The following is a 16,350-nucleotide window of genomic DNA, read 5'->3' as shown; positions in this document are numbered from 1 at the left end:
ACAAATGGACAATATTCCTCCTGTTTATGATAACTTATGAGTAACTCTTACATCTTTGTAAATGTATGCACCACTGTAACATGAGCCAAAGTCTGAAAAACACTTGTGTCTGTTTTTAATAGGCTCAATATGTGTGGGCTTTGGCACTGTTGTTCCCATAATACTTTGGGTAACACAAACACAAAGTATAATGTTGCCATGGAGTTAGAGGCTGCTTCCAAAATGACTCCCTATTTGCTACATTGTACTCTATATTGACCATCCTCCATTTCATCGAAACCTGCAGAAACTGATATTTAGTCAGCTTGATGATAGTGGAAACAAGCTTTGAAGACAACACTGACATATCGTGACTTTATAAGTGATACGTAAGTGGTATATAATCTAGTTTGTGTCCACCTGATGAATGTTAGTCCAGTATTCACTCTCTTTGAGCTCTGGTTTTTGGTCTCATCCAACTCTTGAGGGAAGTATTTGGCTGTTTAGCTGCTAATTGCTCTACTGCATTAGCTTCTTGCTAACTGTGTCTGTCTGCTATTTGGTGCTGAGCAGGAAGTGCACAGTGGATTTTTAGAGGTGGTAGTTGCTGGCTGAAAGCAGCTGCCTGTCATCTCTGAGAGTGAACTAAAACAGCAAATTTGTGTGTGATAAAATTTCACTGGGTTCGTCAATATGTAAGCAGTCACATAATCTATTATTAATATAAGAAATACTGATTAAAGCAGCTTCAAGTGTCCAAATTCTAGATGTAAAATATAGGCACTATATGATGCTCTCAAAATTTCCACACAGTGACTTGAAAAAATGCCTTGTACTTTTGGCTAAAAATCCCACCATGCAATGCTGCAGTGTTGAATCTGTGCTTATATGTAATCACGTGTTCATTTTTGTTTAGGGATAAATCTGGGGGCTCACATGATGATTAAAGGGATACGACAGAAAACAGTATTTCTGTCGCAGAAAATCATCTTTATTTCTTTTTGAATTTCTGATATTTACCTCCAAAACCTGTAAGATGAAAGGGGAGGCAGGAAAAATCACTCTTTTGATTGGACTGGTCACAACTCGTGTCCACAGTAAAATTGAATTTTAGAGGTCACAAGCCAAAAAGGTCAGGCAGCACAGCTCCAAGACATTCTCCCAGACCAGCTCCTACATCAATTCAACATAAATAAATTTGAGTGAAAGATCAAATGTGTTCATAAAGGATCTATTATCTACTCAAACAAGAGCAAAAACATGATAAGTGAAGGCCAGCTTCACAACCCACACCATGCAATTTGTAATGTAACATGTAATTTTATTAACAACTGTCAGTAATGTTGTCATTGTTGTGTAAATATCTATTTGTTTAGCAGCCAAAATGAAGAAAAACAGAGCAAATGAAAGAAAATGGAAAATGAGGGAGAGAGAGAGAGAGAGGGAGAGGGAGAGGTGGATGACATCAAATTCCTCTGAGGCCATTTCCTCATCAGCTCAATGACATCACTGAGCCACCAGGAGCTGTGATTGGTCAACCTCTTTCTCCTGGTAAACAACTGAAGATACATTACTCTCTCTCTCTCTCTCTCTCTCTCTCTCTCTCTCTCTCTCTCTCTCTCTCTCTCTCTCTCTCCCTCTCTCTCTCTCTGTGTGTGTGTGTGTGTGTGTGTGTGTGTGTGTGTCTAAGTGGGCAGTGAGACCTTTGTCCGGTGATGTCACCACAGACTGTGTGGACATACAGATTATACACTGATAAAACATCTCTCTGCACACACGCACACACACACACACACACACACACACACACACACACACACACACACACACACACACACACACACACACACACACACACACACACACACACTCTCTCTGACTCAGTGATTACACACTGAATACTCACCTTCCCTCTACCTCTTTGTTCCTCAGTACAATCAGTCATTAAAACAGACCTATCCTCTTGTCTGTATATGTGATGAAGTGCAGGATATACACAGGCTTTCATTTCATTTTTTAAAAGAGGCTCAGCAATTTCCTAATAATTTTCCTATATTGCTATCCTAAAAATACCAGACATCAACAAGTTGCAACATTGCAGCTAAATTAATTAGTTCATTAGAAAATAATAATCATTATGAGGGTAACCTTTGGTGTTTCCTTATTTCTCAGCTGACAGCCACACAGTGCCATCCTGAGAGAGAAAAAGAGACAGAGTGTCTTTAGTCTGTTGTTCCATTTCCGGTTATCTTCTCAAAACGGAAGGAGGAAAGCATTGTGGTGCATTAAGCACAACCACACACACACACACACACACACACACACACACACACACACACACACACTTATACACACTTATAGTGGACTGCTGATTGCTGCAAGGCCGTGTGTTTGTGTATATACATATGTGAGTGTGAGCATAAGTGCTAAGATATGATGCATCAAGTGTGTGTGTCCTAGGCTGCCATGCTGGCATATTGGGAAGCGTGCGGACTGTAATACTGTATTTCCTCACATAAGAAGTAGTCAAATAAAAGCTTAGTCTCAAATAATGGCTGGCAGCACGCTCAACATAAACAAATAAAGGCCGGGTCTCTAAAAGAGGCCTGGGGAGAAAACAATGCTGGATAAACTGTAATAAATGTAACAGTTAAATTATGCTATTTCTACATCTTGTCGTTTTGGATCACTCAGTGATCCAAAGTATTATTGTTTTATTTGACTCACTGCAGGTGTACGTGTGTTAATGCCTCAGCCCAAATATATTTTTAAACAAGCACCACAAGATGGCATTAGCCACATTTTAATCAGAACCTTGCAAGTCATGTCTCTTCCATATTCCTGCAAATGTTTCACAATAAAAACCTACACTGAAATGCTAAAGTGTATTTAATTTGAATCAGTTACAGAAAGTGTTGAATTTGTATGATAAATTATTAATGCAGCAACTTTAACAGGACAGGAACAGATCAAAATGAGGATTCATACTAAAATATTATCAATTATACCTATCAAATAGAGGGAATTAGAAATAAAGGCCTGTCTCTAATATAAGCCTTCAAGCCCCATTACCTTCTGCAACTGAGGCCCCAGTCATCATTTGAGGAAATTCAGTATGCTGCAATGTTCAGATTTTTTACAAACAGGTTTTATTGTTTGGCCCATCATTCTCATGAAATGAATACTTGTGGGTTATCAGCATCAATGTAAACACATGGAGCATTGTAACTCGAGCCACTGGAAAAGTCTTAAACATCTCTAATTTAACCCAAATTGCAGCTGTTTTGGACAGACCTTGAAAGTGCTGTTTTGGTCCCACCTACTGCTCCTACTGCGATTTGCAAGAATCCACAGCGCCCGACATAAAACAACTAATCAGAGCCATAAGAGTGTCTGAGGGAGTGTCTGACATCTGTCAATCACTACTCACACACGCTGCGAACCGCTCCCTCCCTCTGCTCATGCTGCTGGCTGCCGCTCAGTCAAACAGCTCTGTGAGTGAGCTCTGTGCGTCAGGAGGCTAGTGAAAGCTATGGTGGAGCAACAGCCAATCACAAAGGAGAAACTGCCCATACCACCACTGCCAACAACAGCATATTGGGCTAAGACAACAAATAACCATGAAGCTAATATGGTGATTGTTACAGTAAAACTCTGCAGCGCGTACAGTATGTTAGTGACTGTGATGTAGCGGCTGGGCAGAGTTAGCTTGTTTCCGATGCTAAGGCTAACGTTGCCGGTTGTCACGCAGATGCCGCAGGGGCTTGGAGGCAGGGCATGAGTGCAGCAGAGAGGGAGGGGGACGACGTGGAGCTGACGGGTTCAAATTTTCAGGCTAAGTCTGCTCTCTTCTCCATATTACCTACTGCAGCTTTAAGGTTAGGATAAGAGACTAGGGAATGCATTATGTCAGTGAGTGTTCCTGTGAGGATAGAAGTACAGAAATCTGTGTGTGTGTGTGTGTGTGTGTGTGTGTGTGTGTGTGTGTGTGCGTGCGTGCGTGCGTGCGTGTGTGTGTGTGTGTACTGTTGTTTACCGTTTGGTGATACCCACTCATTCTTGAATTTCTTTTGTGCTAAATGCATTCTTCTGTATTGGCATTACATCCTTGTAGCTTGTTTATTCATCCATAGTTGTTTTGACTAACGGACCTAATGTTAAATGGTGCCTGTGACCGTTTTTGGTGGAAGCTCCATCATCAAGGAACACTTACGAATATATGTCACTAAGTAGAGTCTGTGACGTTGAAACTTGTAACAGACCTGGAAACTAAACTTGAAACATGAAGTTAAGATGAAGTCAAGATAGATATTTACAAGGAGAGCATTGTGTAGGCTGATGTGACTTGTAGACATACTCATACACAAGCCAAGAAAGCTAACAAAAACTCACTGACTTGACAGTTGTGGCATCTTTGGAAAATGGAAGTCCTCTACAGAGTGCAGAGATGGGCACGTCTTTTGCTGGCCATTGTGGTCCCCACCCAGACTGTCTTTTATTAATTGGCTAGTATTGCTTTCAATCACATTATTTGTCCTGCAGAGCATTCTTACAATGGCTTATTTAAAGAGAGTGCACCCACCCAATGTACCCGTCAAGAATCAGGCCTCACTGCTTAATCATTATCCAGTTTCAAAAGGAAGTCATTACACCTTTAAAGAATGCTGCAGTGGCACCATTGTACATGCATTATGAAATGAATCGCTTAATTTTTACTGCAAAATTAAGTGGTACCTTTGTTATTATGTAAAGTTTTTTCTCCTTTGTTAATTAAAGACTTTCAAGTGAAATTTTTAAGGGGTTTTGCTTTTGCCTTTTCAAATTAGTGGTGTTTGATGTATGTTTTAGTTGCTTTGCACTAACTGACCATAAACAAACATGCTGCGAAAACCATTTGAGCAGTTGTCAACACTTCTACAGCAGTGTAAAAAGTACTGTTCAAAGCCTGAAGCAGCAGGTAGAATGAAATGACAGTTAATAGTTGTGATTATTTGGGGGGAAAAAGTCACCTGTGACATCACAGTCATATACATTACACACATTTACAATGTAACGATGCACAGCTAATTAATGATTTCATCAAAACATTGCTCAGCCCTGTTGGCTCATGACTGAGTGTCGAAGCGTCCAAATGTGGCGCCACACACAAGCAGTGAAGTGTATGTTGAAGGGCGACTTTAGTACTTACCCTGCACTTATATGCCCTCTGTGTAATGGATACCAAGGCTTAAGTGGTAATGGTGCAATAAAAAAAAAAAAAGATACAGAGAGGGAAGGCAGAGGAGAGACATGGAGAAAGGAGAAAGAGGGAGGGAAGGGAGAGACAGAAAGCCAGTAGGAGGGGCAGGAAGATGAAGGAGAGGAAGGAGACACAGAGGCAAGGAGACAGGAAGGAAGAAAAGAGAAGAGGGAGAAGAAAGAGTTAGGGATGAGGAGAGAAAAGGAAAGACAATGGAGAAGAGAGTCGAAGAGATAATAGAGACAAAGGAGAGAGAATGAAAGGCAAAACAAGGGAGATGCAAAAGACAGATGACAGCTGAGCACAAAGAAGAAAAAAGTGAAGGAGGAAATAACGATTAAAGACAAACAAAAAAGCAACACAGCAATAAAATACTAAATTACTCACACAGAATGTCTGAGACACAGAGAGAGACATACAAGGCGGTGGACAAAGAGAGAGATCGAGCTCTTCAGTTGATAGCAGCCCTTTGTGCTATAAATTCTGTTTTCTTACAGAATGAAACCTGTCTGTCTGTCTCAGTCTGTAGGCTCCTTATATTCAGCTATGTATATTGATCCCCAAACACTCCGCTCTCTGTCTTCTCTTAATATCTCGCTGTGTTTCTCTGTCTTGCCTTCTCAGTCTCTATCCCTTCATCTCAATCTCCCCCTTCTACCTCTGTCTGTGTCTAGTCATCACAGCCACAGACAGAGATGTATGAGCCAGTAAAAATGCTAAAAGAGGAAACCTCCCTGAATGCATAATTAGCTTTCAGCAACTAGTGGATATTGATAAATTGGTGGATAGTTTGGTACAGTATAGAAGCTGGTGAGGAGGAAACACTTATTTTTAGGTAAGATAGCTCTCACTGTTACTGTGTGTTCATGGCTGTTTGCTGAATATTAGAATGCTTTTCAGACTCTACGATCACTGCTTTGATGATCAGGTTGACGTGTGTAATAGTCCATAATTCATAATTTATCTTTTATGCTAATTTTGTGTATAAACTGGGTTAGCACTATCGTTGATGCTAAATGCCCTTTCTCCCCGGAATTCCATGTGTCAATCCCTCTAGATTCAGGCCAACATTGCACATTTTATTGGTTGTTTGTTGTTATTGTTTTTGCTCCATTTCTCTTAGATATTGCATTGTGTTAAATAGCGTCCATCAGCAACAGGACACAAGCATGGCGCTGTGGAGATTGAGGCCATCATGGTAAAGCTGCCAGGCTGTGATCTATCTTTGTGGCGAGGATCAAAACAGTCTCTAATGACTCTGCTGAGCTCCTCTCTCTCTTCTCGCTCTCTCTGTCTGTAAAGTGAAACCAAAGCTTGTCGGCTCTCTCACTTCCTCTCTATACACGTTTTATTTTCAATAAACTTTATTTCTTTAACCAACCCATGACTACATTGCAATGTGACATGTTTCATATAAAAGTCAAGGTTTAAAAAATTTAATATTTGGGGTAAAAAGCAGGGTTGTGTGAAATATGTGACTTTATATTAGATATGTATCTAACATATGTAGGTGAACCAGCAGTTTCTATCTCTTAGACTCCTTGAGCCACAATAAAATTAATAATTTTACCTCAATTTAGCTGTAAGAAGTTCTGTCGACCATAGATTAATATCACAAATTAATGCACTCAAGTTGTTCACAGGAGTCATCTGGACGCATAGAGGCGAACAGCTCAGTGTCGTCTGCGTAGGAATGGACATTGATGTTGGAAGGAATGTGGCCTGAGATAAAGCCCTGAGGGACTCCACGTTTGGACATTCTCATTCTCCTCATGTTTTCTTTGCTTCTGTCGTTCCCACGTCCTGCCATATTGCCTTTTTCTCGTCTTGTTTCCCTCCCTTCTCTCATTCCTCCATCACCCTCCTCCTTTCTTCCTCCATCTCTCACTTTGCTTTCCCAATTTTCTTCTTTCTCACCTCCACTCTCCTCCTCACCCTTCCTCTTTCTCTTTTTCCTTTTCTCCTCTATCCATCTTTTCTTCTCCATTGCTTTTCCCCCTCTGTAAGCTCTCTACTCTGTTTGTTCTCTCTGTTTCTCTGTATTCAACTGAAATGGCTTCTTCAATAAAACATCACCTTGATGTTTCTATTGACGTTTTGCAGTCCTTGACTCTTAAAACCTCTGTATAATACATTGTTTGCTGTGAGTGTTACCAGCTCTTGAGGCTCAGCACTTGACTCAACGTCATTCAAGTGAATGGAGAGGAGGCTTAAAGGTAAAATAATGCCTCTCAGCTGCATATTGGAAGTCTTGACCTTAGGTCAGCTGTTGGTCTTACCAGCCAAATGTGTCTGTAAAATGTATGTCTTGTGTTTCTCAATAGATGTGAAAAGATCTGTTTCTGACTTTCAAAAGATCATTTCGTCACTAATTTAGCCTGGTTCCAGATGTAGGAACTGGCACCTGCATATCAGATTTGGTCAGCAATTTTAAAATGTCTGATGTTTCTCGTGAATGTCCATACATTGCATTCAGGCTATGTGGAATGTCTTCACATTCCCGTCAACTTTGAAGCTGTACTTGGCCCTTACTTTCAGCTCAAATGCAGTTTAGTTGGATAACTGTGGCAGATTTAGCATTCAAAATTATTTAGAAATTTTGGAACAAAGGGCCATTGATTTCAGATAGAGTTAAAGCAGCTTTTCATGTCTAGTGAAACTTAGTGACTTTATCAGCCATGCTAGCATTAAGATTAGCTCTATGAGTTGGTTGAAAACTCCATCTCAGGCTGACTTTTTTTAGCATTTTCAGCTTGCTTCAAACCTTAAATATGGACCCTGTACAGCTAGTTAGTCCTATAATGTTATAAGAATGATAAAGAAATGTGTGAAATCAGTCTGTTATTTTCCCAGACCAGGTAATAAGACTTGGTCCTAAATGATACAGAAGTACATCATTCATGTTAATTAAACCACAATTTAATGGATCTAGTGTTATATTGTCAATGAACAGTATTTTTAGCCTACACATGACCGACTCTGCAAGATAAATAATGTAATGAACAAATATTTCCCATCTCCACCATTCATTCACCCCATATGATATGAACGTGACATATCATACGGGCAAACAAGCAAGCCAATCAGGTACTGTCAACAGTTTTCTGTGATCACTAGAGGTGTTTAGTATCTGAACGACAAACAATTCTTTGACACCAAATCTTCAAGACGAACTGATTATACTAAATCAGTATTTGTGATCAGTATATAATATTAGTAGCTTTTGCATTGCACCCACCCTAACTGCAAGTTGTAATGCAGTGACTGAAAGCACCATTTTCATTTAATTCAGTATTTTATTGCTATCTATGTTTATGTTGCCACATCGTAAAAAGCTTCTGGATAATCATGTTTACGATACTGATGAGGGTGGTTTTGATAATGAAAGTGATTGTGACTGACTGAATGATGGTGATGAAGATCATATGATTATGATGGCGATAAGCACAGCAGCGATAATGATAATGGAGATGATGAGATGACTGATGTACAGAGTATGTTGGTGGATAATTGTGGTAATAAGAATGATTGTGATGAGAATAATTAGCCTTGATGTTAGGATTCTGACGAGGATACTTGGAATGATAATAAAGATGATGATGATGATGAGGAGGAGGAGGAGGAGGAGGAGGAGGAGGAGGAGGAGGAGTAGGAGGAGGAGGAGAGTGACTAACAGTAAAGAGGACTACTGTGATGTGATGAGGATCATTTTGAAGCTGATGATAACAGATTGATAAGAATGATTACACTGTTGATGACTTTGTTTCCAGTGGATTGGAATTAGGAGCATGAAGATGATGATATTAATGAAGATGTTAAAGCAAAAGTTGAATATTTTCAGAACTATGCCTCTTTCCTTTCCTTCTGAGAGTGAGAGGATTGTTATCAATGCCATATTTGTGTGTTAAGTAAAGATGTGGAATAAGTGGAAGTCAAGGGGAAAGCAAGCTTCAAACATGCACCTTTAAAGTTCACAGATTAACTCAATGTTGCAATGTTGTTTGTTTTATCTCCACAAACGTCAAAACGACAGTTTTTTTTTTGTTGGAAGGGGAAGTTATTTGTTGGAAATATTTCTTGACAAAGAACAGTTTAATCCATCCGTTTATTCGATTATTCTGTGCAACACCTCCAGCTACAGCAGAGATAGAAGCGGTCAGCACAGCTTTTGTTGTCTGCACAGCCATGATGGTATCAAACCTCGGCAACCTCACTGTGATGGCAGGACTTCCGAAAGCTGATTTTATTTGCTAAGCTAGGCTAACTGCATCCTGACTCCAGCTTAATACACAAACATGAGCTTGACATTGAACGCCTTATCACACTCTCAGAAAGCATATAAGCATATGTCTTGAAATGTTGCACTATATCTTTATTAAGATGATGATTCTAATGTGATGACCACAGTATCAATCACTGTGGTAAAGATGATTATGATGGTGATGATTTTGTTTATGGTGGTTTTCTCACTGATGATGCTGCCTGGGTATCTTTTGAATTTGTTTTTGATACTAGTGCTGACGCAGTATATAGTTTTATTCTGCATACACAAGGCACAAAACAAGAACTTTGACTTCTATAATAAAACACAGAACTGGCAATATCTGATCAGAGCGTACATGAAAACAATTATCTGTACTGTACCAAAAGAGTATTGCAGATTGACACACAGCCCTAATTAAGAAAGTGATTGTTGTGACCATAATAACTAAAATCCTGATAAATGATGATGCTTACTGTATGTGGTCCTACAGATGATGATGGAATGATGGCTGTGCTTTCAGTGGAATAATTGTGCTGATTGTAGTTTGAATTTCTATGAATATGTAGAAAGATGATTGAGAGGAACACGTGACAGCTGACTCACAGGGAAAGAAAGAATAGAAAGAAATGCTCTGGATTTTCTGCTGATCTCTTTGCAGTTAGAGACGTTTTTAGCAACACACTGATGTCTGTGAGAGACACTGAGAGAGCTGATGAAAGTCAGAGGAACCCTGCTTTATTGATCCTATTGATTCTCCCCTTACCTTTAAAGAAAAGCCACCCCTCCCCCACTCTTCCTCTCACCCCTCCTCAAACCGGTAAACCCCTTTTGAATAATATAATTGCGTATTTCATCCTCACTGTAACCTCGACCAGAGGAAAAAAAGCCTGATTGAATCACTCAAGCGTGCTGTTTCTCCATTGACGGCAGACTGTGTGTGTGTGTGTGTGTGTGTGTGTGTGTGTGTGTGTGTGTGTGTGTGTGTGGGTGGGTGATTTTGATTGCTCCTTTTTTTACACGTAAATGTCTGCACTTTTTTTGTCTGGAGTGAACTGCTGCTGAGCTGCTTTTCACTGAGCTACAGTAAGCAGAAAACAGGAGAGAAGGAAAGGTGTACATCTGAAATGTACTTCAAATATTTGCAATAGCATTACTTTGTTTTCTTATTTACTTGTTGACATTTGTATAAAATTTGGTTGTTTGTGGAAGAGATTCTCAGTCTAAATGTCCCCCACTTGTGAAGCAAAGGAAGTGAAAAAGCATCAGACGAGTGCTGCCTCTCTGCGTCTTATTTCTCATTATGAACATCCAGCAAAATACTTTACATAAGCATGTGAACAAATTCAAGACTTGATGTCTTGTCATTCTCTGCTTGTCCACTGTTGGACATTATTAAACAGGCAGCATTCATGTCTGAATCTAAAGTCACTGCTGAACATTTACATAATGGAGACCTTTATCTAAATGACAAAAAGTCATGACATAGATGAATGTCATGTCTTAAAGGGGCATGTAGTGCCGATACAATACCTAGGTGTTAGTAGAGATGTTAAAATGGTGCTTTTTAAACAATAGAAACATGTTTGTGCTATGATTAGTGTTAAAATTTTTCAATCCTCTTCTATCAGAAATAACTTTGCTGAGCTGCTCTTTAAAATTTAGCAAATGGCATCAACATGTAGTGGTGCTGTGCAGGAAAGCAGGAGATGCGTGTGAAAATAAGAAAACAAAGAGCTGTGTACTCTTTTCTGTCAGATGGAAGTAGCTTCAGTTACTCAGAGCTGGCAGATCTTCATGATGATCAAGTAGTAGTAAGTATTTATTCCTGTAGCCTTCATCATGGAAGTGCAGGTGACTAAACTCTGAAAACCAGAGACACTTCACTGTTTTGAAATATTCTGGATGCTTTTTGGAGCAGCGTTTGTGTGTAGTAATACAACTAAAAGATATACTACCATAAACACAATAAACATGTCAACACAACAGCTGCAGTGTACTTGGTCTGATATGACTGTGTGGAGATTGATCTAGATTCACAGCTTGAATTATTATTCCAGTCCGGTCCTTCTTGGTGCTCCACTCACAGTTCAGTACTGAGGTTCAATACACAGCTAGATCCAAGTTACTATTATTATTATTATCGATGTTATTAAATAATTTCAATCTTTTTAATATGATGTATGCAGGAAAAATAAACAAGCCAGAGTTTGCTGATACTGTCGTACTGACCTTTATTTCAATGAAACTCAGCTCGGATCCTTTTTTATCAGTTGCTTCACCCTATCATTGTTAATGATTAATAAAAATTGTGAGTTATGTGATGGGAACCCATAGGTTGACAGAACATTTGCAAGGTGACTCAAATGGAAACGCTTCAGCCAACAGTACAGATGTTTCATCACAAAAACCATCCAGTAAATAGTCAGGTCCAATGTCCAAGATGGCTTCTAGTTTAGAGTGAATAAACAAAACAAAACTGCCACACAGTTTTGATTGTTTTGATTATGTTGACGTTCAGATATATACTACATAATGTGTCCCTTATGCCACATCTATATGAATATTAATAATACACACAATTAAAAATTAAAACCAGACACAATAATAATGATGATAAATATGATAATCAACCAAAATTTGAGCTAAAAGAGAGCTAAAAAAAATAATAAAAAACAAAACAAAACAATAAAGTGCTGATATGAAACAAGTCAAGGTGCCTTGTGCAAAACAGGCTGATTCTGATGCAATTCTTCTTCTTCTTCTTCTTCTTCTTCTTATTATTATTATTATTATTATTATTATTATTATTATTATTATTATTATTTGTTGGTGTGTTTCATTTACACATTCTTGCCATGTAATATGTGATGGTTCTCTTTTGCTCTCTGTGTCACACACACACACACACACACACACACACACACACACACACACACACACACACACACACACACACACACACACACACACACACACACAGATTTTACACACAGTGTGTTTGCATTCTTCATATTCAGAGATCAATAGTGCCACCTGTCAGTGACAGACTGTATTACAACCACAGCAGTTTGACTCCTTATGGTGTGGAGGATTAACATTATTTCTTCATAACATTTATTCATATTACCCAGAGAACAGCAGAATAACCCTCACCTATATAATAAACAACAGGAACATTGGGACTCATTCTCTTTACTCTCATGGTGTATTTGGTAAATCCATCTTTACAGTTTCATGCTGTACACAGGTGGCTGCCATGAAGACCACAGATCTTTATCGTAGATTCCAGACTTTCCAAAGACACCAAGTATGTCAGGCTGAATTTGGATTGAAATGTGTGTGAAATGATACACAGCACAGGTAGAATATTTCAATTTGATGGAGTGATGCAGCCACAACAAGCCATGGAGTCTCCGGTTTGAATGTTTCACTCAGTGTAAACATCACATGTTTTTATCATGAAGGCTGTAAAATTACTCAACCATCCACCATGACACAGACAGAGAGCAGCAGAGAAACGAAAGCTGTCATCTTTCATCCGCGACTGTCGTCAGGTCGCTAAATGCTGTGATAAGAAACTGAGAGGAGACGGGAGGAGAGGCGTGTGTGTGTGTGTGTGTGTGTGTGTGTGTGTGTGTGTGTGTGTGTGTGTGTGTGTGTGTGTTTACAGCGACGACAGTTTCCCCTTACATAATAGTTTTGTGACTGAATTGAGTCTTTAACCTGATTCGTACTGATCAGCAGGGCTGTGACTCATACGTAATTCAGGGAGGTAATAAAATCAAACACACAAACACCTCCTGACTACTACTGACTGAGACAAAACAGCAGACATATTAGAGGCCCTGTTGTTCCTGTCACTGTTGTTGCTGTTGCATTAGCGATTGTTTTCCTTCGAGTTTGTGATCACAAAAAAGTCTAAAAGTCTCACTGTGAGTTTTACATTTTGGACAGATACTTACAGATCGGATTCTCATGTCATGTTTGAATGGTAGTTAATATATAGAAGCCCTGTTGGCTGCTGATCAGAGAGAGGAGGGCATCACTTCCTACTTGAGAAAGTGAGGCTGCCCTTACCTCAGAGTTTACCTCTCTTCACTGGCACAAAGAGCTCACCAAGAAAGGAAAAAGAAAAGTGAGAATTATTAGTTCAGACAGCAGCAGGACCTTGTATTTCATAAATAATGACAGGATGGAAAAGATGCATGTGGTACTGTCATATTATGGGGGATAGTTGTTGTGTGATTGCTGTGTGTCATTCACATTTTAATGAGGAACTGCTAAGATACACAAAAAACCTCTGTTTCACTCTTCTGGGGGCTTTTTTTGCCTTAATTGGACAGCTGACGGAAGTGAGATGGCTGCAAACAAGGAAGGAGACATGGAAGATAGACAGACAGAAAGACAGACAGACAGCAGGTGAACAGATATCAGGTGTACACAGCAACATGAACTTCTGTCAACAAGATCTTCTGTTTGTGTTTCATTGAAGACATGCTGCCCAGTCCCCCTCCTCTGTTGTTCAAACAGTGCAAACAACACTAACTCTTTTATTTCCTGTCTCTTCTACCCTACCTCCTCTCCTCCGCTTTCCACTCTCGCTGTCTTCTTTCCTCCTCTCTCCGCCTCCTCGCAGCGTGCAAACGGAAGGAGCAGGACACAGCAAAGGAGCGCAACAGCACGCCAAAGAAGTCACGGCTGGTCTTCACCGACCTGCAGCGCCGTACCCTGCTGGCCATCTTCAAGGAGAACAAACGACCATCCAAGGAGATGCAGCTCACCATCTCACAGCAGCTGGGCCTCGAACTCACCACGGTCAGCAACTTCTTCATGAACGCCCGCCGCCGGAGCCTGGACAAATGGACAGACGACGGAGCCAGCCCCAGCGGCCAATCTTCAGCGTCCAGCACTTGTACCAAAGCGTGATGATAGATAGAGGAGGGGGAGGGGAGGGATGCGACAGGGAGGGGTCTTTGGGTGGGGCGGGGTGATGGAGATGCGGGGAGGGATGGAGGGGTGGAGGGTGCGGGTTGAGGTTTCGTCCGGTCGAAGCGAGGAGGAAAACCAAACTTTTTACATTTTTTTGTTTGTTTGTCTGTTTTACTTTTGTCGAGGGTGACAAACTGAGAGAGGGGCTGCTCACTGTGACGACTTGTTTGTAGCCTAACCGCCTTTTGAAAATTCTTCATCAATCCATAAAGAAGCTGAAGGGTAAACTCACCTGATAAAAACAAAGAAACCTCAGTGGGGAAAAAACTTTTGAGTGATAGACTTTCACCGCTCATGTCTCCTTTAGGACAATAAGCTGACACACTAGCCCAAATACCAAAGACTAGAAGACGATGTATGTTTTCTATTATGCAATATAAGCTAGGAACCAACCAAACAAACAAGAAACCAATGAAAGCTTTATGACTTCAGAATGTGCTAGGAGCTCTGGGATGAGATAGAAAAGAATCTCTGGAAATTTTGTGGTATTTCGACCATCAAATGTCCAAAGATTGCAACGACGCATCTGTTAGGGGCAGAGTTGAAGTTGGGTTTTGGAGATTGCACGGTCAAATTTAGGACGCTGTCATAGCTGAATTACATCTTAAAACAACAGGAGGTCAGTTTTTGCAGCTCCTGGTGAAGTTTGACTGTACGTTAAGTTTTTTTTAATTTTTAAACCAAACCAAAGATGAATGGGAAGAAACCCAATGCTGATTCAGCATCACAGTTCTTTCTTGACCTTGGAAATAGTAGTTTGACAAAATCAAAGTCTTCAAAGCACACGGCCCACTCATTGGCTTGGACAGAATGTGCTCAGCATGCTCACAAGAAAAGCTAATGGACTGTATGTTGAGATCATTTCGTCAAACATACTATGATTCCTCCGTCTAAATGAGTAGGTTGAGCATTCACTGTGCTCACTGTTCAAGGAACTGATCAGTTTATATATCTGTTAAATAATGGATGTGATGGGCTGTGCTGTCTCCCATTTTAACCATCAGGTTCACACCAGAAAAACCAAAGTCTGTTTTCCAGAGTTGAAGAGCTGGCTTCCAGAGTGTTCCATATCCCTTTCAAACAGGGAATACCTCTCTGAAGTTGATCTCTACATATATATATGATCCAGGTGATAGAGGGATTTTTATTTTCTTAAATAATGACAAAACTAATCAACTCTCTTTTACAAAATGATGAGATTTCATCAGTTTTTGGACAAAACTCTTCAATTTTACCTAAAAAAAGAGCAACATGTAATGATTAGACTCTTTAAAGGGGGCAGCGGGGATTCTTAAAGCTGAAATGGCTAAATATGCAAGCACAAACACACACACACACACACACACACACACACACACACACACAGACATTCACCAAGGCACATGCAGCCTTCCTCATAATTTGAGCCAACATGTACGGTTTCAAGTATCCTCAGCATACTTGGTGTTCAGTGGTGTTCGTTTATTTTCTATGAATATGTACAATGTATGTGAGCACAATCTTGAAGCACATTTTCTTTGCAATAGAACCGGGGCTCTCCGCCAAGCCGAGTGGTCTTCACATCTTAGAAAACTCAGGATACCATTTTTTCTAAACAGTGGCTGAAATCCATTCGGCGTCTGTCGTTACACACTTTAATGTAAACACACATGTAGACACTCTGTTACAGACCCCCCCCCCCCCCCCCCCCACACACACACACACACACACACACACAACTTTAAAGAGTCATTTCCCAAACGTTCCCCAGAATTCCCACCAAACCATTGTTAGCTAAACCCAAGATAACAGTTTACCCTGGCTTCACCCACCCATCATTTGTGTTACCATGGTAACTCATCCATCAGGGCAGCGGTTTCCACCTAGCATCTTAGCATTA

General features: G+C 40.1%; 1 protein-coding gene across 1 annotated transcript in view; it reads left to right on the top strand.

Moving 5' to 3' along the window:
* onecut2 (one cut homeobox 2) overlaps positions 1–14,408 on the top strand; it is a 29,275-nt gene extending 14,867 nt beyond the window's left edge. Inside the window, exon 2 of the mRNA XM_070989141.1 lies at positions 14,119–14,408. Within this exon, the coding sequence (XP_070845242.1) occupies positions 14,119–14,408 (290 nt within the window). The remainder of the gene's footprint in view (positions 1–14,118) is intronic.
* Positions 14,409–16,350: the final 1,942 nt, after the last annotated feature.

Source organism: Chaetodon trifascialis, chromosome 20 (assembly GCF_039877785.1).
Source record: "Chaetodon trifascialis isolate fChaTrf1 chromosome 20, fChaTrf1.hap1, whole genome shotgun sequence".
In the NCBI taxonomy this organism is placed as follows: Eukaryota; Metazoa; Chordata; class Actinopteri; order Chaetodontiformes; family Chaetodontidae; genus Chaetodon; species Chaetodon trifascialis.
Note: the sequence above shows the minus strand (reverse complement) of the source record. Positions and strands in the feature narration are given on the sequence as shown.